Source organism: Haliaeetus albicilla, chromosome 9 (assembly GCF_947461875.1).
Source record: "Haliaeetus albicilla chromosome 9, bHalAlb1.1, whole genome shotgun sequence".
NCBI lineage: Eukaryota > Metazoa > Chordata > Aves > Accipitriformes > Accipitridae > Haliaeetus > Haliaeetus albicilla.
The window spans coordinates 27,938,763-27,962,639 of NC_091491.1; the positions used below are offsets into that span (position 1 = coordinate 27,938,763).

Here is a 23,877-nt window from a genome sequence, read left to right on the forward strand (position 1 = left end):
ATGTTTGGTACACAGGCACCAACTAATATAAAGAAATAATTTCAATAGTAACAGAGTAAATAAGCCAAAAACTGACACTTGGAGAAACTTCCAATCTAAACATATCTACAGTTCCTTTAAAAATATTCATCAGTAAATATAATTTCTGTAAGAACAATGGAAACATGCAAAGAAACTACCTAATACAGTCAAGTAAAAGCTGTTACATTAATTTAAAATTACCCTTTATTTTTCACAAGTTTTTCCAACATGTGCATTTTGGCACGGTAGACTTTGAGATAGTTAGCTTCAAGTTTCTTTAAATTACAAACAGTAAATACAGTAGGAATATTTTAAACCGATTTCTTTAAAATAAACAGCAAGTTAAGACCCTTAGCTGTAAAAGAGAGACTGCCACCATTTCATTTTCCTGATACAAAATTCAAGTAATTTTAAGTAAGAGTAGAAAATTGTCTTTATAAAACATCCTATTATTAAAATTTACCAGCATTCTGAAAATAAACATCAAATTTCCAGTATCAATTCGGTGCAATTACACATTTGGAAAAATAACTCATTTTAAATGAAGGTCACTTGGTGAAGAAAATTAAGTTTTCAACAGGATGAGTTCTCAAAACAAATGATAAACCATTTTTTCTTAGCTAAATTATTCAACCCTTGCTCCATCTCTACATTTAATTTGTTTTTTCTTCTAAAGGTGTACATTTCAGCATTGAAAATGAATTAAGAAAACAGGCTACTGAGATGTTTTCCCTTCAGTATATACCAGCATATGGAATTATTTCTTATCCCCAACAACTGTATACAAGATCCACTTCATTTTGTTTTTATGCTGTCGGTTTTAATTGGTTGGTACCAAATATACACACCACAAAAACTTTAGCTGTGTCACTTTACTGAATGAAAACCACAATAAATTTTTCAGATAATTTTCTGTCTAGGGTTGTTTGGGTTTTTCTCAACAAAGGAACTGATTCATTACAAAATGCTTTTCCATTTTCCCTCCTTACCTACCCTTTAAGACAGCAGAATGGAAAAACGAGCAGGACATGTTTACTTTGTGACTCAAGGCTCAGAGCAGATATTGAGAAATCTTCAACAATTTCAGAACATTTTCTTTCTTTCATTCTTTTAGCCCAAAGTAACTTTGCTGTCTAGGAACAGTAACTTAAAGTTTCTTTTATCACCATCTTCCAAAAGAAATCTATAAATAAGTGTTTATGTAAAGAATCAAACACTGCTGCTGGGGGGGGGGGGGGGGGGATTAAGGATCAATAAATGATACTGCAATGTATCTTGTGCCATTCAAGATAGGAAGTCCTTCATGTAAATGAGTAAGTCTTCCTGGGTGCATGAAACTCCATCCTTTCCTGGGAGACTCAATGGAGCAGTTGTACCTAAGAAATTTACATCCACCTCCCTGTAGTAAAAACACAAACAGAACAAAACCCCAAACATTTACCTTGTGTTTTAATAGAGTAAGTTCCTTTTTATTTATTCACAACTTAAAATATTTTGCTATTATTAATAGGCAGTTAACAATATTTTTTTTTCTTTTTTACTATCCCTACTAACAAGGTTATTTAAATGACACCATCTTCAGAGCAATATGTAACAGACATGCATTTGCAGTTAAAGATTTCCGCTTGCTTTGCTTTAGCATTCCCTGGATAACAAGTCATTCAAGCAGCAACTCTGACAAACACACCTTCAATAACTTTACTGTAAATGATATCAGAAAGAAGCAAATCATGTTCACAGGCCTTGTTCCAGGACTGCATCCCTATTCAGGGTAGCATTTAAACAAGTCTTAAATAAATTAATCTCGCTGTTGCTTTCAAACTGAAGGTGTGTTTTCTAAAGCAGTAAGTTTGACAAACACATTGTGTTAAGTAGGACTGTGAATAATACGGGTTTATAAATGTAACAGGTTAAGTTTCTCTACTAGTCAAAGCTGGATATTACTGCCACTGCCCTGCCTATCTCCATACTCTGGGGACTGTTTTATTTGAATCAAAATCAGAGTAGAAAATAATTTATCTCAGGAAAAAAAACCAGGAACAACAGTTGAAAATTTTCGTTGTGTGGCTGATCTAAAAAAGAATCATTAAAAAAGTTGTAAAGAAAAGAAGCCATTTGAGTCAATTTAGGACTATTTACAGTATTTTGAAAAATTGGTTTTCAATGTCCAGAAATGAAGCATTTCAGAAATGTTAAAAATTAAATGGCTAACATCTCCAAAGTTTTTCTTTAAACCCCTTCTCGTCCACCATCTGAAACCATTTTGACCAATTCAGCCTGACTGCATCAACAGTTCTGGATCCTGCAATTGAGCAAATTTAGTACTTGTCAAAAAAATACCAATGAATAATATAGCTCAATTTATGACACACATCTTTTTAACATGGTGTTTAAGTATATCCATTCGGGCTCTAGTTTGGAGATTACATGTGACACTCAAAGGACAACATTTTTTAAGTCAGTAAATTGTCAACTTACTTGAAAGTCCTCTCCTACTTTGTTGAGAGCGATGTTGATTGTGAATGTAGAGGAGTCATGATGAGGTCTGAGTGACCGTTGTCTGTCCGGGCTATATTTTACAACAAAATTCAATAAAGCATACCCCTGAAACAAAATGTACAGTCAGACTTCCACATGTAAACTTCCAAGTCACCCATAGGGTTCTTGGGGTTTTTTGTGCTTAAAGCTGAGTTAACAGCTCAACAACATTCATCTATAACTACTGCTACATCATGTGTAAACTCCCCAGCCAAACCAAATAGGGTATATTCAATAAAATACTTAGAATTAGTCATGCCATGCAGTAATTATCTGCAGAAGTTTTAAACCCATACCTTAGTATAATAGCCAGCAAACACTTTTAGCGTTACTGGGGCAATGAACTCTCTTATGAAATGCAGCCATTCATTATCCAGTCCGATCTGCTTCATATGAATATCATCAGTTGGGACATTTTCATAACCTCCAGAAATACGGCTGTCCTAATGAAAACACCATAAATAGCCTTGAAATATGGACATGAAATGTTTCTGGCACTTCTACAAATATTTATCTGAAGTCTGCAGAACCACAAAACTGCAACAAAGCAATGCTTTAGTGGGCATACATGAGCTTGCCATACAGGAATTTCACAGCTAACTGCTGTGGAAAAAAAAATGCTGAGCTATCAATGAGCAAAAATTGGAAATTTTTTAAAGGTGAGTCAATATTTGGCTGTGTTGCCTACATATAAGGGCTTACTGGGGTAATGGTTTTATTTATTGAGATGTAGATGCAACTGAAGTTGTATCAGATCAAGAGAGTACATGCCTCAACTTGACACAGTAATAAATGTTGAAATAACTTGAAGATAAAAGGATGTTAAAAAAAAAGAAAAACAAACACCTTTCTGAAGGCTCCTCCCTGCGGTAAAATAATGACTGTAATTTATCTTTTTTCCAAGGTACCATGTTTGTGAATATGACAAACAGTCCTCCAATTTTGGCGGCAGTTAATGAGTACCTTGAACTTTCTGCAAACACAAAAGCTCATAAGATTTGTGAGTAACTGCTATAGAGGGACAAGTCTGACAAATTACTACTTACGAGGTAAATGAGTAAAATTTTCCTGAAGTTATCAACAGCTATCCAAGATCAGCCCTGGATAACTGTCAGATAACTACTACAGCAACTCCACGCACCACTGTTAGTGTCTGAATTTGCTAGTCCACGGTTTGTGTTGGATTTGCATGGCAAGGTTTTGGTAGCGGGGGAACTACAGGGGTGGCTTCTGTAAGAAGCTGCTGGAAGCTTCCCCCATGTCCGACAGAGCCAATGCCAGCCGGCTCCGAGATGGTCCTGCTGCCGGCCAAGGCCGAGTCCATCAGCAATGGTGGCAGCACTTCTAGGATAACAGATTTAAGAAGGGGAAAAAAAAAACCAAAACAAAAAAAAAACCAACTGCACAACGGCAGCCGGAGAGAGGAGTGAGAACATATAAGAGAAACAACCCTGCAGACCCCCAGGTCAGTGAAGAAGGAGGGGGAGGAGATGCTCCAGGCACCAGAGCAGAGATTCCCCTGCAGCCCATGGTGAAGACCACGGTGAGGCAGGCTGTCCCCCTGCAGCCCAGGGAGGTCCACGGTGGAGCAGATCTCCACCTGCAGCCCATGGAGGACCCCACGCCGGAGCAGGGGGATGCCCGAAGGAGGCTGTGACCCCGTGGGAAGCCCACGCTGGAGCAGGCTCCTGGCAGGACCTGCGCATCTGCGGAGAGAGGAGCCCACGTTGGAGCAGGTTTCTGGCAGGACTTGTGACCCCACGGGGGACCCACGCTGGAGCAGTCTGTGCTCCTGAAGGACTGCACACCGTGGAAAGGACCCATGCTGGAGCAGTTTGTGAAGAACTGCAGCCTGTAGGAAGGACCCACAGTGGAGAAGTTTGTGGAGGACTGTCTCCTGTGGGAGCATGGGAAGAGTGTGAGGAGTCCTGCCCCTGAGGAGGAAGGAGCGGCAGAGACAACATGTGATGAACTGACCCCAACCCCCATTCCCCGTCCCCCTTGTGCTGTTGGGGGTGTAGGTAGAGAATCTGGCAGTGAAGCTGTGCCCTGGAAGGAGGGAGGGGTGGGGAGAAGGTGTTTTAAGATTTGGTTTTATTTCTTATTATCCATTATGATTTGGTTGGTAATAAATTAAACTAATTTCTCCAAGTTGAGTCTGTTTTGCCCACGACAGTAGTTAGTGAGTGATCTCTCCCTGTCCTTATCTCAACCCAGGAGCCTTTTGTTATATTTCCTCTCCTTTATCCAGCTGAGGGGGGAGTGATAGAGCAGCTTTGGTGGGCACCTGGCATCCAGCCAGGGCCCACCCACCACAAGTTAATTGAGGAATATCTCTAAATCTACTGAACAAGCTACATGGTAGAATAAACTAAGCATTTTATACCACGAAGCAGATGTCTCGGGTCATCAGCAATTGTTGAAATGTTTGTTGCAGTACACTGTGACTTATTATTATAAAGGTACTCACTCATTAAGGTCATGTTTATATAGGCTGACACTTACTTGGTGTTTTCCACCAGACCATTGTCCAAAATGTTCCATTTCTTCGACCAATTCATCACAGGCAGTGTCAGAAAATATGGGAAACCAAAACACATCTGGACATGGCTATGAAAGCAAAAAAAAAAAATTTAAAAAACTACATCACTTTCAGTGGAGTTAAGCTTTTATTTTCAACTGCTAAGAAAGGACATCTTCACTTTTCTTGGTCACTAAAGAAAATCAGTTGTTCTCATCTGAGCCATAATTCAGATACAGTTAAGTAATTAAGTTTTGTCTTGATCCACAAGCACATTCTCACAGAATGAAGCAAAAACTACAAGCTACCTTGTAAGCCATGACACAGCATTAACAACCACATCAGTGTACCCATACATTCTGTGCCCTGGTTGCTCTGAATAACAACCCTGATCTTCTACATTACAAGCTATTAAGAAAACCAGTTTAAAACTTAGACTGTTTTAAACACAAAAACAATTTATCCCAGCTTTTTAAGGAAGCAAAGTTCATTATCACTGTCCCTACCTGTCACAGAACTGATCATCCAACACTGGTACAACAATTACCATCTTAGAAGTGCTATGTCCAGATCAGTTGCATGAAAGCAAGCCACCAGGCAGACAAAAAAAACCAAAACAAACAAACAAACAAAAAAACCCACCACAAAACCAAAAAAACCCAAACAAAAAAGACCTCTTTGCATCCAGCAAAAGGCTTTACCTTGGATTCATGGTTGTCAGACCTTAGGAATCCATAGGGAAAGGCACACCAGAAAGAGTCTAGATAAGCTTGTCTTTACTAGATACCAGAAAATACAGACATCTGCTAGAGAAATTCTATTTGGCCTTCTGTCAGTGTTACTAGCTAGTTCAAATAAATAAGTTAAATACATCTGTATTCTGGAGAAGGCAATTACTTGGACAACTACATTATTCTGAGCAATCTAGCAATTATTTTTTTGGCTCCTCTCATCTAGTTTTCAAAATGACAAAAATTCAGTTCTGACCCAAAACAAAGAGCTATTCAGTCAGAGACCAAAACATCATTTGCATGGAAATAGTTACTGTATGCAAATTTATTATCAGTCGGTCACACAAGTTTTAAGAAAACTACTTATACCCACCTGTTCTACTATATTATCAGTGAAGATCTTTGAGTAGTTGGGATTTATATAGGTTTCCTTCCAGTCCTAAAAAGCATGATTTTAAGACATTAAAACAGAACAAATGAATTTATAGGTGAAAAAGAATAATTTATATTCTACTCATTTGATCTACTCAAAGCACTGGAAACAATTAAACAATTTCTTATACCCATAAATGAACTGGTTCTCATCATGCCAAAAATCATGAAACCTGTTACATCAGGGCCATATCTCCAAATTCTTACTTTGGTCATCAGTTGGCTTGTTGATATGATATATTGTCATTTGCTTAAATGGGTGGTAGAGAACACCTTTTAGTACACAACCAATATTTAGTGCATAATAAACAAATGTTCTCCATGCAAAGTCTTTGAATCCCAAGTCCTTTACAATAAACTTCAAAATTTTTCAAATAAAATAATCATCAATAATCAGTTGCATACCACAGGATTTTCAAATATCTGCCAGAGGTCATTGTTGTAGTGGGAGGTATTGTAATTGGCTGTAGAAATAAGTCTTCCAAATTCATGTCTGTTGGTAATGTACATGAAAACACCCTATACCAAGTAGAGAAAGAGTCATTAGCAAAACTGTCCGTCTTGGCAAAAATGTTTTTTAAAAGTCTGTTTGTTTATGCCTGCACTTTCATAAAATATATCACACACTTGTACATACATATTATACACATACTGTTCATTTAGCATCTTTACTTTTCAAACAGTTGATTCTAATCACCAACTAGTGTTCATAATTTCTTGTTTACAAGCATTTGGTTGAATTTATTTTCTAAACACATTAAACCAAAACATGTATTGTTCATAACGTAAACCCCCATACAGTTATAGAAAGGAAAAAAAAACAGAGAAGCGATTGGTTGATTTGTTTTCCAGAAAACCTAAGCAGACACACTGGAAGCATCTGTTCTCAAACTGAAAATACTCACACAAGAAAACCAACATCTAGGGCTTAGTTTCTGATTAAAAACTGAGAGAATAAGCTAATAATAAAAAAGCTAATGGAAGTCAGAACAAGAAACTTATTTCAGAGTATTCACTACATGATCCTTCTGGTGAATTGGCCTGAAATAAAAAGATATTGGCAAATACAGCATATAAGAATATTCAGATAAGGATACAAAACAGCTGAGCACTTTGCAGTATGTTCACCTACGCAAACATTGCAGAATATGTGCAAGATATCAAGTGTGGTAACATACAGCTTTATTATCAAGCTATTAACAGAAGATATTAACAAAACTCTCTTGATTAGAAATAGTAGCAGAAAATAGTCTTTTTTAAAAGAGACTTAGGTTCTGTGGGTTTTTTTTTAGTTTACTGTTTTTCAGACTAAAACTTCATTTCTGAAGTGTTTGTGACTTTGGGATTTGCAGCAGATGAAGACATTACCGTTTGGATACTTTGGTATTTCTGTCTATGTTTTTGTCTGAAAAAGTTAAACTGTTAGAAAGATAATGATCATGTTAAACACATGCCCAGTTTTGGGCACTTACCAAATCATGAAATAGCTGCAGCAGGGAGAATAAGGAGGGTCTGGGTCAAGAAAAACAGCTTAAAGTGACACCAATTTCACCGCTACCCTGTGTAGTCACTGAGGGGTCCCAGCAGACCTGCTAGCGATTTGAGCTTTAGTCCCTTGCTAGGGCTGCTGAATCAATTTTAGCTATGGAAGCACAGCTTCAGCACACCTTTACCTCAGAAGCACCGAGAAACCCCCTGAAGAAACAACGAGCCTATCTAAGATGCTTTGAGCTGGTTGTGAAGAACCTCTCCCTGGCAAAAACTTCAACCTTAGAAGACTGAAGAGAAAGCTAGAGCAGTATTTCGTTACAGTAAGTGGACAGAGGAGAAGTATCTTCCTGTGGTAGAATAATACTGCATGTAATAGTAACTAATGAATAAAAAAAAATAAAGCAACACCTTTGGGGGTCTGAGCATATGGAATGTTTCCGAAGAAGGGGAGTCTTTTTCCCTTTGTAAAGTCTAAAATGAAGGAGAATCATCACATCAGTTTTCTGATACATAATCTCTTTCTCTTTTTCCGACTACTATTAGGTTTCCACAGTTACATTAGGGAAATGGCAGCCTTTGATCAAAAGCTGATATGCCTTTACAGACAACATGCATCTCCAAGCAAAGCTCATAATACACATGTCAAAGCTGTCTCCACCAGCCCCTTCTTATCTGCTGCAATACAAAAACAAGCATGTACCAGACCATCGTACAGCACAGACTGAGAAAGAGGAAAAGAGAAAGCAATTTTCTGATGAGCCAGTCAGATTAGTTTAATGAGCGCATGGGAAGCACAGGTTTGCAATCACTGATGCTGAGAAGGTTTGAATACAACAGAATTGGATGGGGATATTCTGAAGAATCATAACAAACAAAGGAGATCATGCCTTGTTATGAGGGAATAAAAAAAATTAATACTTGCCAACTTTTCTTGTTCAATTCAGCAAAATTATTTTTCAATGCTATAGTGTCTGGAAATAGGTCTGGTTTAGGTCTTATTTGTTTCTGTGCTGAAACTAGTGTAAATATCAGTAGAAATGTGGATTTACATATTCATAATTTTACAGTACAAATAAGTTCTCTCTTATTACTTACAGCTTAATGCAAGTAACAAATTTCTGATACAGTTTTAATCTATCTGGAGAAATTAATGAGTAATTCATGCTCCCTAAGAAGATTCCTACCATTTCATAAATCTCTTAGGCTTTTTATATCAACACTGCCCATCATTAGTTTAAATATGTATCTACTTAAATATAAAATTGCAAAATATTCCAACTTAGTCTGCTACAAGTTTCACACTGTATAAAAACATGCATAATAGAGATGCTCTAAATGCATTGATAATTTTGAAGTCATACACAGCAGAGAAGTTGAGCCCTCTTTCATCTGCTGAGGTCACACCAACAAGGAAGGTATTTTAACCTCAATAGGAATTTTCAGTGAATTTAAGTAAAAACCATCATGCAGTCAGTGCACCAGTGCACTGGCCTTGCAAAAACCTCTGTTCTCAGCAATTTAATGAAGTACCCCTAAAGTGTTCTATGTCACAAAAATTGGCCAGTACTTTGAATTAAAGTAAAAATATAATATCCAAGATCAATCAAGTGAAGCAGTCAAGTGTAGCAGGACACAGAAGTCTGTGTGTATTTAAAAGCAAGCTGCTATAGATACACCTTACCATTTCCCTGGCGTTCCTGCAGAGAGCCATATCAGGATCCAACTTATCACGCATAAAGTAGTTCTTTTCCTTCATCTCTGACCTGAGAGTTTGTCCCTTAATTAAGTATATATTAGCCATATAAGGAATATTCCATACTCCTCTGTAAAAAAAAAAAAAAAACAAACAAACAAAAAAACACACAAACAAAAAAAAGACAAACCAAAAAAACAAATGCAAATAGTTTAAAGCTATGAAAACTAATTTGTTGCCTATTCTATCACATCAGGGTCTTTGTATTTGCTGACAAGACTAAGTAAGTTTCAAGGACATGAAGGTGAAAGGTTCCCAAGACATTTGAAAAACTACAGCTGGACATTGTGGACATCTCAAATGTAGGCGTAGGCAGTAATTCAACTTTTATGAAGTATTTTTCTAAAAAATAGAAAGGTCAAATTCTCTAAAGAGTTTTAACTACAAATGTACTTCATGTTTCCATAGTTAAGGCAATCAGTCAAACTCTTTTATAATATTATTCTACAATACCAGATGGAGAAAGTAATTCTAAAACAGATTTTTAAATGAGTTTAAAGACTTCACTGAGGCTTCACACAGCTGGTCTGACCTCTTCACACAAATACCCAAGGACCACAGCAGGCCATGTATTTATGTGAGTCGGGCCAATATCAACAAAAAGCATTGCTGTCACAATGCTCGCTCTGCAGATTTTCTCCCTCCCACTGCCACGAGCACATCTTTCAGTGCGACTGAAAATGAGCCAGTCCTATCCAAGCAGTCAATCTGTTTCAGACCTTTTTGTTCTTCCATGGCAATGAAAAGGCATCATTGCATGGAAGAGTCAAGCTTAGAACAACTTACACCACATTCATTTAGGGGAAGGATAAACCCAAAAGGCTGTGACGAAAGTATTTCTCAAGAGCTGCTTAAGATATATCTGACATAATATACAGGAAGAAACACATGAAGAAATTATAGCTGTTCAGCTGATAAAACATTTGCCCCAAAGAGATGAAGAAGTCATTTGATGAATGCAACAATTACTTCTTTTGACTGAGGTTCCTGGGATACAGTTTTGGGTTTGCTATTTGTTTGTCTTGCCATTTTCTGTATCATGCACTGCTAGAGTAACCAGACACTATCAGACAGGTAATGACTATGTCCATTACTAATACCAGATCATTGCGTTAAACACTTTGCTTTTTTATTGAAGCTGTGAATGGGAAAAAACAAATGGGAAAACAAATGCATTTCTGTGAAATAGAAAAAGCTACACAATATAACTAACCTAAGCTCTTCAGGAATAATACCATATTGCATGAAAATGTAAGAATATGTTGCTAATAACCATACTGGGTGCCTTGATTTTAAAAATTAGCTTACAATTACTTACACTCTGTTCCCTTGGACAATATCAACATAATCTTCTGATCGAGCATAATAGCCATCTGGGCTCAAAGCACCCCAGAAATTGGACCAAAGCTTCCCATGACGAGTTACAAGTGGAGCAATTATCTTTCTGTGAAGTGACATATTGAACAAAAAAACCACGAACTGTTATACATAGACTATACATCAAAATATACCAGCTTCACACAGTTTGGAGTAAAGCATAGTTAAAATACCAATGACTGTCAAATTTTGGAACAGCAATTCTGAACTTAAGCTGGAAGAAACAGCATCCAAGCACCCACTGCCCAGAAACAACATTAGCGTAACAGAAGCAAGGATTCCTATAAATCAGAGGTGGCTTGATTTTCAGTCAAGCAAAAAAATACTGCCCATAGCATAATGAGAAAAAGCATCACAAAGTCAAAGACATGAAAATAAAAATAAAACACAGTGAGACTTGGCTTACCCAAAATTTAATAGAGTCAAAAGGGGAAATCTAAGTTGACCAGAATAAAAAGAATAAAATGGCACTTTGTTTCAGAGGGTGCCTAATGGTAGATATATTTTGCAAAGCTTCTGTTTCTTCCACCTAGTGTACTTGGCTTTTAGCCCCTTTCTACAACACTATTACAAGGAATATAATGCAAAGGACTGGCAGCCACATCTTTACTTAAGCTCCATCCCTTCTCACTAGTAGGTCAAACTAGACATTGATAATTTATCTTTCTGTGATACACCTGAGATTCTCAGATTTGTTATGAACAAGGAAACACTACCTACCTAACATGGGAATTTACAAATTGGCAGGAGTGAAGTGCACAGCATTCACAGTGGGCCCAGTCTGCTGAAAGGTGCTGCTGATAAAGTCACAACTTTGTATAACTTAAGAGATCATACTAATACAAGGAGAAACTGGACATTACAGCTGCTTCATCTCCAATACCTTTCCACTATTTTATTGCACCTATGATTTAAAAAGAAAGTAATAATAGTGCAATACCAGAGTAGTAAACTCTAGGGAGTTTTTGTCTGGTTTTGTTCTGGCGTTTTTTTGTTGTTGTTCTTTGAGGTTGTTTTTTTTTAACATTTTGTGTGTGACCAACTTTGAAATCATTAGTCAGGGAAATCTTAATTCATTTCATAAAACCTGCTTACACCATACCATTCTCTTCAGAGATGGGCCCCAGAGAATCCTTCCAAGCTAGAGGAAATTCTATAAAATCAAGAGATATACTACACCTGTTCTGTTCTATCAGTATTCTTAAAGTTTTGGGGTTTGTCAGCACAACATCTGCATCTATGCTGAAGTAATATTCACATGCTTTATCCTGGCGACAAAGGTCCCTAAAAAGACAAAAAGGAATGGTTAACTCACGCATATCTAGAAAAGATTCACAAACAACAAAAAAAACACCCTCAAAAAACCCAAACCACAACCAAGTGCTCTGCTCACACATTGCATTAAAGGTCCTCTGCAGTGTAGTACTATAAAAGAAAGGTGTCTTTAGATTACAGTACTGTGATAAACTAAAAGAAGATTTAAAAACATGGATCAGAAGCCTTATATTTTTCTTTTAATAAACTAAGTGATCTCTAACCTTTACCAAGTACCGTAAGAGCTACTATGTGCTATCCTAATGGAACACAGGGGAGTTGGGGGGATGGCAGTGGAAATCAAGCCACTGATTTATATAGCTGGATATCAGTACAGTCACTTAATAGTGAAGTATGAGCTTATTAAGTAAGCTTCTCTAGTAACTGCATGTGGCTGTAATACCATCTTTAGGCAAAGATAGTACAGATGTGATCTGCTGATCTCTAACAGTAATTGAAACCTTATGGAGAGTATAAGACAAAAAATATTAAGAAATATATATTTAAAGACCTTTTCTTAGTCTTTTTGTGACTTACAGGAATAACACAGTTGGTAAAGAGAAATGTAAAACAATTGAACAGGCAGTGAATGGGAATTAGAAAAAGGAACTGAATTTGTTCCATACACTATTTCTATCAGTTGTGATTTTGATCTCAGGAGAATAAATTATTTGCATAGATAACCACACCTTCAAGAGAAAGCTTCCAACAAGCAGAAGAGACATTCTACTATAAATTTAAAAGGATGATTCACAGACTACATTTGTCTGTTTCTGGCAGTGTATACTTGCTAGGCCAAGATCCAGTATAGTGAATTCAGCTTTCCTATGCCAACAGAATAGTAGGAGATTATAGTAAATCAAGTATAGTTTTACAGAAAGTGGAACAATTTCCTCAAGTCATACTACAGTAGTAGCTTTCTATAATGCAGGTGGTATCATTGATTTTGTCTATTTTCCCCACTATTATTGACAGCACTCGCATTAATTCCATCATAACAGCTTGAAACATTATTTTACTTTCTTGCTTTAAAATGTCTATAAACACTGCTTTAGTTTGAGTTCCACTTGATTTGATTGTTTGTGACTGTTTTCTGTGAAGGAAAAGATCTCTGTCGCTTCAGAAAACCTGATAAATGGTGGATGTGACAGGCTACGTACAAGTCAAGGCAACTGCTGGCATGGCTTCCCACCTCCTCCTCCTCCGTTCCCCTCCACTACCTAACACAGCACCTCAGTCAGCATTTAGTCTGTCTCCTGTAAGGATTACTACTTATCAACACCTTTTGAGTCTTTTCATTCAAACTTTCTTCTGCTCAAAGGACTTCAGAGGTATGACTTTGTTGGGATCACAGTAGAAGGTAGAGCTTTTTTTATTCCATAAATCTAAGCGATCCTTCCTCTTCAAACTGGACCACTAAAGATGTAGTAATGATTTGAGGCAAATTTTTAAAATACCAAAAGTGACAGGAATGGTCTTCCCACTACTGCTGAAGTCACCATGTTTGGACACACACCCATAATTTAAATCTTTGGTCAGTCTCTGGTTTTGCCTTCACTGACATCTCCTTCACTGACAGTTTTCCATCTTATGTATACGTGTTTTTATGATAGCAATTCCTTAATCAGCACTATCTCACATAATTGCCCCAACTGAAAGCAGCAGGTTTTATTTTGGCCATAATACAGTCCAGCAATTAAGTCTTTATGGCATTTTCCATTACTAACCTATTCTGTTCAAAGCTTTACAACTACTGAATGCAATTCATATGTAGCTTTATCATTAGCATAATTACAATTATTAATAGTAACTTGACTTTTATATTGCACTTGACATTAGATGTTAAATTTCTTCCGAAAACATTCAGCTCCTTTATCCTCATTCTACTAATGAGGAAACTAAACCTGAGACACCAACAGACTCAGTGCCAGTCCAGGGTTCCAGCCACAACACTGGCCAGCAGCTCCCTAAAAACAGCTAAACCTTTTTCTGCTAACAAAAATATGAATTAAATTAGTGTATTTAATTATGAAAATGTGAAAAAAACAAATGGAACAGATTTATATTTAGTTGTAGGCAAACATGACTGGAAAATTGATTACATAACTTCAAAATGTATGGTCCTTCAACTTTTTTTTGGTCTTTTTTTTTTCCTCCCCCCCTTTAAATCCAGAGCCAGAGAATTCTATTAAAACTGGTCCAATGTGTTTAGTGTTGAAAATCCTTCTCTTCTTCATTCACATAGTAATCCAAAACACAAAATACTAAATTAAAAGTTCTGGTCTAAGTCACACACACTCATTCAATGATCTATTGAGAACTCTTTGAAAGCATTACTGCCTTAAATAGTCTAGAAATTCAGCTAGTGTAAATCACCTACAATGTGAAACCTCTAACTTCAACCTCTGTAACCAAGATTATTAAATATATGCATTTATATTATATGTATTTAGTATATGTGTGTATATACAGATATAAAAATGCCAAAAATCAAGGCTATTATTGTGACAGTACTTTGACTCATTTTTTCCCCCTATTTCTTTCTATAGGGCATTGGATCACCACATGGCAAAACTTCATCTTTAAAGCATAATTCTCCTTGCATTTCCACATAAAAGTCACCATGTCAAACGTGAAGTATAAGTTTTGCCTTTGCACTTTAACGTCGCTAACAAAAATCTCCACAAAACATTTCAGGTTTCAGATATACAGAAAAACAGTTCTAAAAGTTTCTGTCAAAATTAATAAAGCGAGCCTACTCTTAAGAAATTCATGCATCTTCTCTTTGAGGTTTCAATGTTGCCAAGTAGCTTTTCCAAGGAAATAAAAGTAATCCTGGATATTCTCATGCTTTAAAGTATTACCTTCTTACAGTATATGCTAACCTCTCCAGATGTAGAAATCCCACATTATATGTGAAACTATTTATTATGTATATCCAGGCCACAGCAAGGAACAAGTGGAAAGTGCCTTCTAGCAATACTCATATGTATAGTAATATACTTCCTAATCTAAATTCAATGGCTAAAGCCTTTAATCTACTTGCTTTACACTCCACCTGCTTATAAACTAAGACCAAATGTTGAAGAGAGCTACATTTTTGTACATAAATTTAAAGCCATTTCAGTGTAGCAATTAACAAAAATTTAGCAGATTTTTTTGTTGGAAGTGTGAAGTGAAGCTCAGCAGAGCAGTATTTCAAGTATTTTGCAATCAGAGCAATGTTTAACTTTGCTTACAAACAGTAAGCCCATCTGGAACAGTGACCTCATCTGAAAAGGGAAAGTGTCACTGCTCTTCTCTTCATCAAACTTTCCACTGAGATATTCCAAGGGGCTAGTTGTTTATAGCAGTAAGACATATGGTCTACCCGATTTCTTTACCACTGAGTCACTAACATGTATTTATTTTTTAGACACAGTTTGAATTTGCAATTAATCAATTTAATAATTTTCATGCCCTTCACAGTTTGGAAATACAATTCTAAATGTGGACTGTGAGCCCAAAGGGAGAGCACTTACACCATTTGACAGACCTCTGAAAGAAGAGGTGTCCCAGATACAAGTCTGCAACGCTCACTGAAAGACTGGGTGACTTTGCCTGCCATTTTGGGTTATGTTTTGCATCTCTCCATATAGCCACAACAGCATAAAGAAACTCTTATCAACTATCACCAAAACCAAATAAATATAGCCACAAAACAGATAAAGCACTAACGTTTAGTTTTGCATCTCAGGCTTAAGTATTGTTACCACAGTTACTACACCTGGAAGCTACTGAAATCAGATACAGGTGGGAAAGTTGTTCTTCTGCAACACTCAAAGTTCAAAATGTTCCTCCTCCCTCTGAGGCTGAAACCCAAAACTGCTCAAGTGTTCAGGAGAAGCAGCTCCAGAAAATCCAGGTCTTCAACAGAAATCACTTGACATCTGGGAGACACAGATTTAATCCCTGCTCTTCCTTCAGCCACAGTCAAGATACTTGCCCTACTCAAAGGACTGAATTTTTTCAATACTTTGTTTTTCAATACTAAATGGGAGGTCAGAGACAATGACTTAATATCCTCTTTCAAGAAACACACAGGAAACCCCAAATTCAGCCCAAAATTCAACAAGGAGGTCAATGAACTCTCCAACTGATTCTGATTTCCCTACTATTCTTCCTGAAACTTTTAAAAGCTTTCAATGTAAACTTTCATTAAAATGCACACATTGCCACTAAAAGTTGAGGTAAATCACATTTTAAAAAAAGTTCAGGAAAAATCCTAACTAGTTCTATCACTAATATTGTTGAGGGAAGGGTTGGGGGGGACAACAAAAAGAAACCCTGAAGTCTGTAAGTACTGGGGGAAAAAAGATTATGGAAAATAAGCTTTTTATAAATAAAACCTGAGAAGTGAATGAGATAAATTCCTGTATTTCCCCACTTTCTGTTCTAGCTTGACAGAGAATGTAACAGCTGGCTGAAATATCATCTTCAAACAAGGAAAACCACAAATGAGTTTTTTCTTAAAGAAAAAAAAGAACAAACTGTAAGAACTCTAATATATTCCTTGTAGACAAAGGAGGGAGGGGGAGGCATGGAAATGCTATTTTAGGGTTTCAAGTGATATACGTGCAGAGAAAATATTCAGACAACATGCAGCTAAACTTTCCTTCTCTTTATTCTACTTTATTTTCCTCCCTTTTTATTCTGTTTCAGCCCACAATAACAAAAGCTATGCACTCCTGTTTGCCAATATTGTGGAACTGTAACAAGTTTTTGCTGACTGCACAATTCTGAGTCCTTTCTAACACCTATCCAACTTTCAGAAGTGCAAGAGAGGGCTTTCCATGTCAAGAAGAAGCAAGAAAGTAAATTCTTCAATTATTCGTTATTATGTGAATGAGAAAAGTAGACATGTTTGCTGCATGACTATGGGTGAAATTAAAAAATGTTATTTTCTCACATTTACATTGACATAAGAGAGTCTCATTTACTGAGAACCTCACTGTGATTTATCATCACTTTTTACTGAGCTAAAAAAATGAGGCGGCGCGGGGGGGTAAGGAGAAAACTGACCTAACTGCATTATATTCTCAAAAGTATTCTGCTGAAAACAAAGCAGACCTTCAATGCTTAAGTTCTCTCTGTGTATTAATTGAAACCTGTTTTGCTGCTTCAGATAAATAGACTTCTGTGAAACGTGCAAGTGAGGAGACCAAATTAATTCTAAATCTACTGCAAATTAACAGAGAGATACTAAAATCAGCTACTTTGGAAAAAGAGAGAAAGTAAGTGTTTGAGTCAGATGGAACAAAGCTATCAGTCAATAATGCAGATAAAGGCAGGAGAAAATTAATCAGAAGACTGAATATATCAATCTCTGTAAATCAAATCATTAAACCGGTTTGAAGAATGACTCTTTTCAAGTTATTCCCATTGCAGTATTAGTGAGAAACAAATGAGGTTATTATGTTGGAAGCCAGCTGAAGGATTGCAAGCAAATAATTTTTTATAGTAACTGCCTTTGCCATGAGCATCCCATACTTCTGAGCTAGATTTTTTGAGGAGGAGTTGGTGATGTTCACAAGGGCAGCCAAGCAGACCAGGAGTGCAAAGGAAGCAGCAGATGAACTGAATCTGCTTCAGTCAAATTGAAAGGAGCCATCAAATTATATCTACGTTGTTCACATGAAAGATCCTACCACTAACACTCATACTTTCTGGATGATTAAGTATTTTGGCATGGTCTCATTCCTCACACATTATACTTCACATTTTCTATATATACTATGTATCTCTTTAGGACAGAACCTTTGTTAAAAAGGCCTTTCAAAGCAGAAGCAACACGGGTCAAATTATATCCAGACAATGGATAACACATAAGAGCATAGTGTATTCAGTGGTACATATTACAAGTATGCTTATCTCCCTGCCTTGCCTAGCAGAATTTGAAATTATTTTGTGCAGATACACATTTAAATTACTAATTTTTATCCACAGAAAAAGCAAAGACCATATATCTTATCAAAACCTCTGTCACATTATAAGTCAGTAGGTTCTATCAAAAGATGACAGGTTTAAAGATATCTTGGTGAGATTTAGTAACAGTATAGAAATTGATTACACTAAAGACTCTGCCTTATGGTGTCTATATAACAACAAGGAGGAAAAGGCAACTCCAGAAATTCCACCTCAGTTACACATAACATACAGTACTTCAAAAAGTTTACAAACATGGTACATGTGCTTTAAAGACTATTGGAAATAAAGAAAGAGCTATTTATAAACATGTGAATGGCTGCTTACACTAACACTGGACATCTGTAATGTTTCCTAGAAAGGCTACGGGAGAGACTTGGACCTTGACCAAATATCAGCTTCCCAGTGGCTTCAGCACAACAAAACCCCATTCAAACAAATTTCCAAGAACACCACGGAGACTCAGGACTAGACCTTCATTCTTTCAGCTGATGCCATGAACAGCCTATGCTATGCTCTTAACCTCTGAAAGAAAAGGGTCTTTTGAAATTAATTTCTCTGCTCTGAGACTCATGGAAGATTTGGGAAAAAAAGAGAGCAGAAGAATTATATGGGAATGAAGCCTGCTCAAGGGCCACAGCGAGGACTTGGTGGGATCCTGGTCTGTAAAACTCCATAATCTGACTGATGGACATAGCAGTAAAGTCACAAGCAACTCTGTGGTAGTAGCCAGTGCTGCTGCCACTAAAGACACCCCTTGACAGGAAGGTCTGACATAGGATACATATTCCAAGGTTCAGATTTAGGCCTGGCAAGTGCCAGGTTTAAAACGTAAAGATTTGGATTCCCTAATAAGAATGAAAGAAAAAAAGAGAAAAAAAAAGAAAAAAGAAAAAAATGCAGCAAGACCAAAGGATAAGATAAAGTCAGTTGCCTTTCCAAGTCCTTTATATTTTTTTCCCCTGAAAGCAGAAACTTCTGCTAGAGCACTTCTAAAGGATATTCCTGTCTCTTTGAACCGTAGGAAGAAAAATAATTCTATCACCTGTATGCCCAAGTCAAGCTTTAACAATATTTCTACTTAAATGCAATGTCATTAAAAAAAAGAAAAAAAAAAGAAAAAAAAAGGCGGGGGGGGGAACGACACACGAGTAGGACAACAAAACTGCAACTATTAAATGCATATCCAATCCAAGAGGTACTTCTATTCTGTGAAATCACTCTGTGATAAGTTAGCTTGAGAAGATTTTGGATAAAAAATAAAAACAAATACATTTTTAGAAGATATATTGCACTTAGAATTTCTATTTACATTTGCACCTGCTTCCACATTACTGCTACATATAATTTTCTGCCCAAACTTTTTATTAAAGTTTGTTGTATTGTACCATCTATTTTATTTCAATACCATTCTGTTTAAAAAAAATATTTAAACTTTACCGTTTATGCTCATCATGTTTTAATACAACCCATGTTTGAGATTACTATAATGTAAAAATAAGCTGACACCTCTTATTACTTTGTAGTCTACTATTGTGTATGCCTTCATTAGAAGACAAGATGACAGACTATCGAAGTAGTCCAAACCAGAGAGATGTTCTCATAATGACCAACAGCTTTTTGACAGAAACCACAAAATACTCAACAGTTCATATCTTATATCTAGATCTTGTTCTGCCACAAAAGCTCCCACTTTTGTATCTTAAGATGTAAAGTTGTTAGTGTTTAAGATGCAAAATAATATACATAAGATGAAAAAATGTTAGTTTATGCATCATTATAACAGATTTATAAATTAGAATTTACATTCCCATGTTCCGGGCTTCTGCTTGACTCAGATTTTCTTCAGGTCCAACAATTTTTATAGGTCTGATAACGTTCTTGGCTTTTTCCCAGAATTTCTTGATGTGCTTTTCATGGTAAACCTCCTGTAATCGTGTTAACATTGTTTATAGTGAATGAAAAGTACAAGTTGCTGTGAAATCATAAACATAGTGTCCAAGAACACATTGTATTCTATCCTAAACAAACAGATGGCAAACAGTATTTGAAGATATTCCAGTATATCTGTCATTACAATGAAGCTCTTCTGTCCAAAATTTTAGCAAAAGAATCCAACACATCAGCAATATAAATCAAAGCTGTACCTCCAGACCGATTACGCAAGATTCACAGGCTGCTTATGCAGTATTTTTTCAGGATATTTATTTTACGATCTTCAAAACCCATTCTACAACCTCAGTGGCACCCAGGAGTTTCTTCTATGCCACTCCAGAATGGCTTTAGAGAGGGAGCTGCCACCTGTACCCAGGTGGACAGTCACAGTCATCGCTTCTTTAAAACGTTGTAACAGTGATTGTTTTTTTAATTTTTAATTACCCTACCTCTAATTTAAGAGATCTCAGCTGCATGCAATGCTTCCAACCCAGTGCCCTCATTTGTAGCTTTTGCATATTGTGGCTGATATTAGAATAATTAAAATATTGGGTAGGGTTTCCCACTCCCTATCATAAAAAAAAGCTATTCAGTCTTTTATATTCATTTCAAATACCACATGATTTCTGGCTGAAGCAAAGAAATCTAGCATAGCCTACAATTCCTACGTGCATATCTTGCTTATACCTTTAACATCCCCTTAAAAAAAAGCACACTAAAGACTTTGAAGATAAGCTCTACTTCTATTACCCAGGCCTTTTGTGCTATGATATCAACAGTAATGCACACCAAGTGAAAAAGGGCAGAAATATATTTTCCTCCCATTTCTCTTCCAGCTCAGTTTTTTCCAAAAGACTTACACACATCTGTCACCTCACTCATGAAAACAGCAATACTGAAGTCATTGGTGAAGTATCAGCAACACCAGATCATTAGGTAATTAGCACAAAGCATAAAAAAAAAATTCAAAAAAAGCAACTTATCTGTAACGCCATTCAAAATATACCTGGACATACCAGCCTTCCCCATGGGACCCAGTGGGTATCAACAAGATGGAAAGCAAATCCAATGTCAACTGTTGGATAATAGTTATTAATAACGTGCCATAACTTTTGGTCAGTCCTGAAGTGGTCAGGCAGTTGGCCTAGACGATCTTTGTAGGGCCCTTGCAACTGGAACTATTCTATTCTTACTCTATTGTTTTATGTCAATCAGTACTTCCCCCTGAAGCATAAACTTTAAAATACAATCTTTTTCATTAGTAAAAGAGAAAGAATCTAAGCAGTTTCTTTAAATAGACTTCAGTAAGCACTGCCACAATTTCATTTAATTTATGTATTTTTCCACTTCAGCATTCTAAATGCTGAAAGATTATCTCTTCCTATGCAGTTTAACTATGTACATGCATAGAATCCATATACTGCCTCACACACTTTCATTCATACCATAACTTCCAAAATTGAAGCTTTGCACAATAGTAACATCATACTTACATTATTATGAATGAAGATACTGAGTGCCTCCTTTGGGTAGTCCAGAGTCAACAGTCTGTCTAAAAATTTAGGTAGGAAAGGAGTGGGTTGTTCAATGAAAACACCAATTTTTACTCTTGGATATTCCTAAAAAAAATGATATTTTGACAGAACCAATAAGACTTGCCTCCTTTCTGAGATTAGTTATATTAAAAAGCAACTAATGTCATGTTGTTGTAACTTAGGCCACACAGCTGTCAAACAATCAAAACCAACTAGCTCAAGCATGTTATGCCCCCTGTTTGTTTTCACTGACTTCACTAAATAAGCAAAGATAATGGATTTAACATTGCTAGAAAATTCTATGAATCCCAATAACAGAAACTGGAAGTAGAAAATAATGTATTATGGCTTTTAAAATTCTTACTTTAAAAAAAGTATTAAAATGGCAAAAAAAGTATTTAAGGAAATACACCTAGAACTGCATGGCAAATGCATTTTTTGTAAAGTAACATACATAGATAGGTTACACTTACAAGAAAATAAAGGGAAGAGCAGTTTTCTTAAAGTAGTTAAAGAATAAATACCACAAAATATTTTACTCATCTGTACTTTAAGCCAAAGACTGAAATACCCTTCCATACACTTACATGCACTATTTCCCCCTGACCATTAGAAGTGGGCTCTGCATTACTTCCCTACTCACTGCTTTTATCAAGACCTTTGATGAACTAACTAGAACTTCTCCCCTTGCATCCAATGATACTGAAGTTTTATCCACCTTATTTTAATGTGAATTCACATCTTTCGAACAGTCGTATTAATTCCTGGTTTGTATGTGCTTGATACAGGGATCATGACCACTAAAACAAACCTAGACAGCACTTTTGGTATTCCTAAAATATATTATTTCATTATGTGAGACAAAGAAATTTAACCTTCAAAGGCCTTGACTCCGCCACAAAGAAATGCACTATTAAACAAAAATTTCGTCCACCTTTAAAACAGACAATTAGCATAAATGCCTAACCCACTACAAGGCTGAGAGAGAAACCTAATATGAGTATAAAAGGCTGCAAGTTAGCTTCCCATAAGCAAGCCAACACCCACTTGAAAAGTGTCTGGATAAGCCATCAGCACATGTTGAGATTTTACAGTGCCACTGTCTACATCAGAAATCCAGAAACACACTGGCCAGTGCACTAAATCAGAAACATTAGGCACCAATGTTTACCCTGACTACCTCCTATTCACAACTTCATCTGCAAACCTAATACATACTCATGCAGACATCCTAGTAACTTCAAAACAGCTGATGAAGACAAGTACACTGACGTGTCTTGAAAAAAGCAACTGTGATATTCTCGGACAACCACTCCATTGAGGCTGGTGGCACGGTAACTGGTACCGTTGATTGCGAGCAATGAGGAACGCAGCATGGGCCATCAGGCTTAAGGTGAACATGCACATGTGCTACCAATACTAGAACTGCTGCAACAATTATTCTGCCTACTTCTCTAATTCTAAGCCATTTCCCCCTCATTCTCCAGGACAACGAGAAGCAGGTTCAGGCTGGATCTGCAAAGGTTATAGGGACAATCAGGAATTACTAACACTCCTTCAGTACACTGAAGTGCAAGCTGCTTGGCTCTACACTAAAATCTCAGGCACATGACCAAAGCAAAATAGTGTTTAAAAAATTGAGTGCAAAAATTCCTGCAAACTGCATCTCCCACTGCATCTCCTCAAAGCAGAGAGTTCATCAATTTAGACCCTGGTTCACCATACTATAAAGAGTTGTCACTGCATAATCTGAATCTAGGTCACAATGAACAATTTTAATAACCAGCATTTTGAGTATATCAAGTCAGAAGTTTTCATTCTTCCCAGCTGTGTCTCAGCAAAAACACTTTGGAAATACCCAGTCTGCACTGGGATGTTACATTTTCTCTGACAAATTTTCTCATTTTCACTAAGGTCATACATTTGCCTTTTAAGGTTCACTTTTTCACAAGCAGTAGTTGAGCATGTGACAATTTTTGGAAGAAATACAGGACAATTGCTCTGAAGTCATACTGAGACAAGTCCAGGAACCCTTGCCACAAGAGTCACCAGTGAAGTGAGAGAATCAGCAAGGTCACCCTTTCCACCCACACCAGGAAGTCTCCACACCAGTAACAAGCTTTAGGACTTACGAACTAGCTCTAAGGAGATTCAGTTTGTTGTCCAATTTAATTTAGGTTTTAGAAAAAACCCTTAAGAAAAGCGGCAAAAATTTACACTTACAGAGTCAAGGCGTGTTCTTCAACTTATTTTCCACTACCCTGC

General features: G+C 36.7%; 1 protein-coding gene across 3 annotated transcripts in view; it reads right to left on the bottom strand.

Annotated features, from left to right (window-relative positions):
- Positions 1 to 207: 207 nt before the first annotated feature.
- PLOD2 (procollagen-lysine,2-oxoglutarate 5-dioxygenase 2) overlaps positions 208 to 23,877 on the bottom strand; it is a 57,879-nt gene continuing 34,209 nt past the window's right edge. Inside the window, exons 9-20 of one of the 3 annotated variants that reach the window (XM_069792262.1) lie at positions 21,571 to 21,696; positions 19,949 to 20,070; positions 12,044 to 12,148; positions 10,806 to 10,931; positions 9,416 to 9,557; positions 8,143 to 8,205; positions 6,649 to 6,762; positions 6,185 to 6,250; positions 5,065 to 5,169; positions 2,856 to 3,002; positions 2,500 to 2,625; positions 208 to 1,420 (exon numbers count right to left, since the gene is read on the bottom strand). In XM_069792262.1, coding sequence (XP_069648363.1) covers positions 1,265 to 1,420; positions 2,500 to 2,625; positions 2,856 to 3,002; positions 5,065 to 5,169; positions 6,185 to 6,250; positions 6,649 to 6,762; positions 8,143 to 8,205; positions 9,416 to 9,557; positions 10,806 to 10,931; positions 12,044 to 12,148; positions 19,949 to 20,070; positions 21,571 to 21,696 — 1,398 coding nt within the window. In that variant the 3' untranslated portion in view covers positions 208 to 1,264. Of the gene's footprint in view, positions 1,421 to 1,690; positions 2,094 to 2,499; positions 2,626 to 2,855; positions 3,003 to 5,064; positions 5,170 to 6,184; positions 6,251 to 6,648; positions 6,763 to 8,142; positions 8,206 to 9,415; positions 9,558 to 10,805; positions 10,932 to 12,043; positions 12,149 to 19,948; positions 20,071 to 21,570; positions 21,697 to 23,877 lie in introns of those variants that run through there. The other 2 variants (XM_069792264.1, XM_069792263.1) reach the window with 2 other exon arrangements.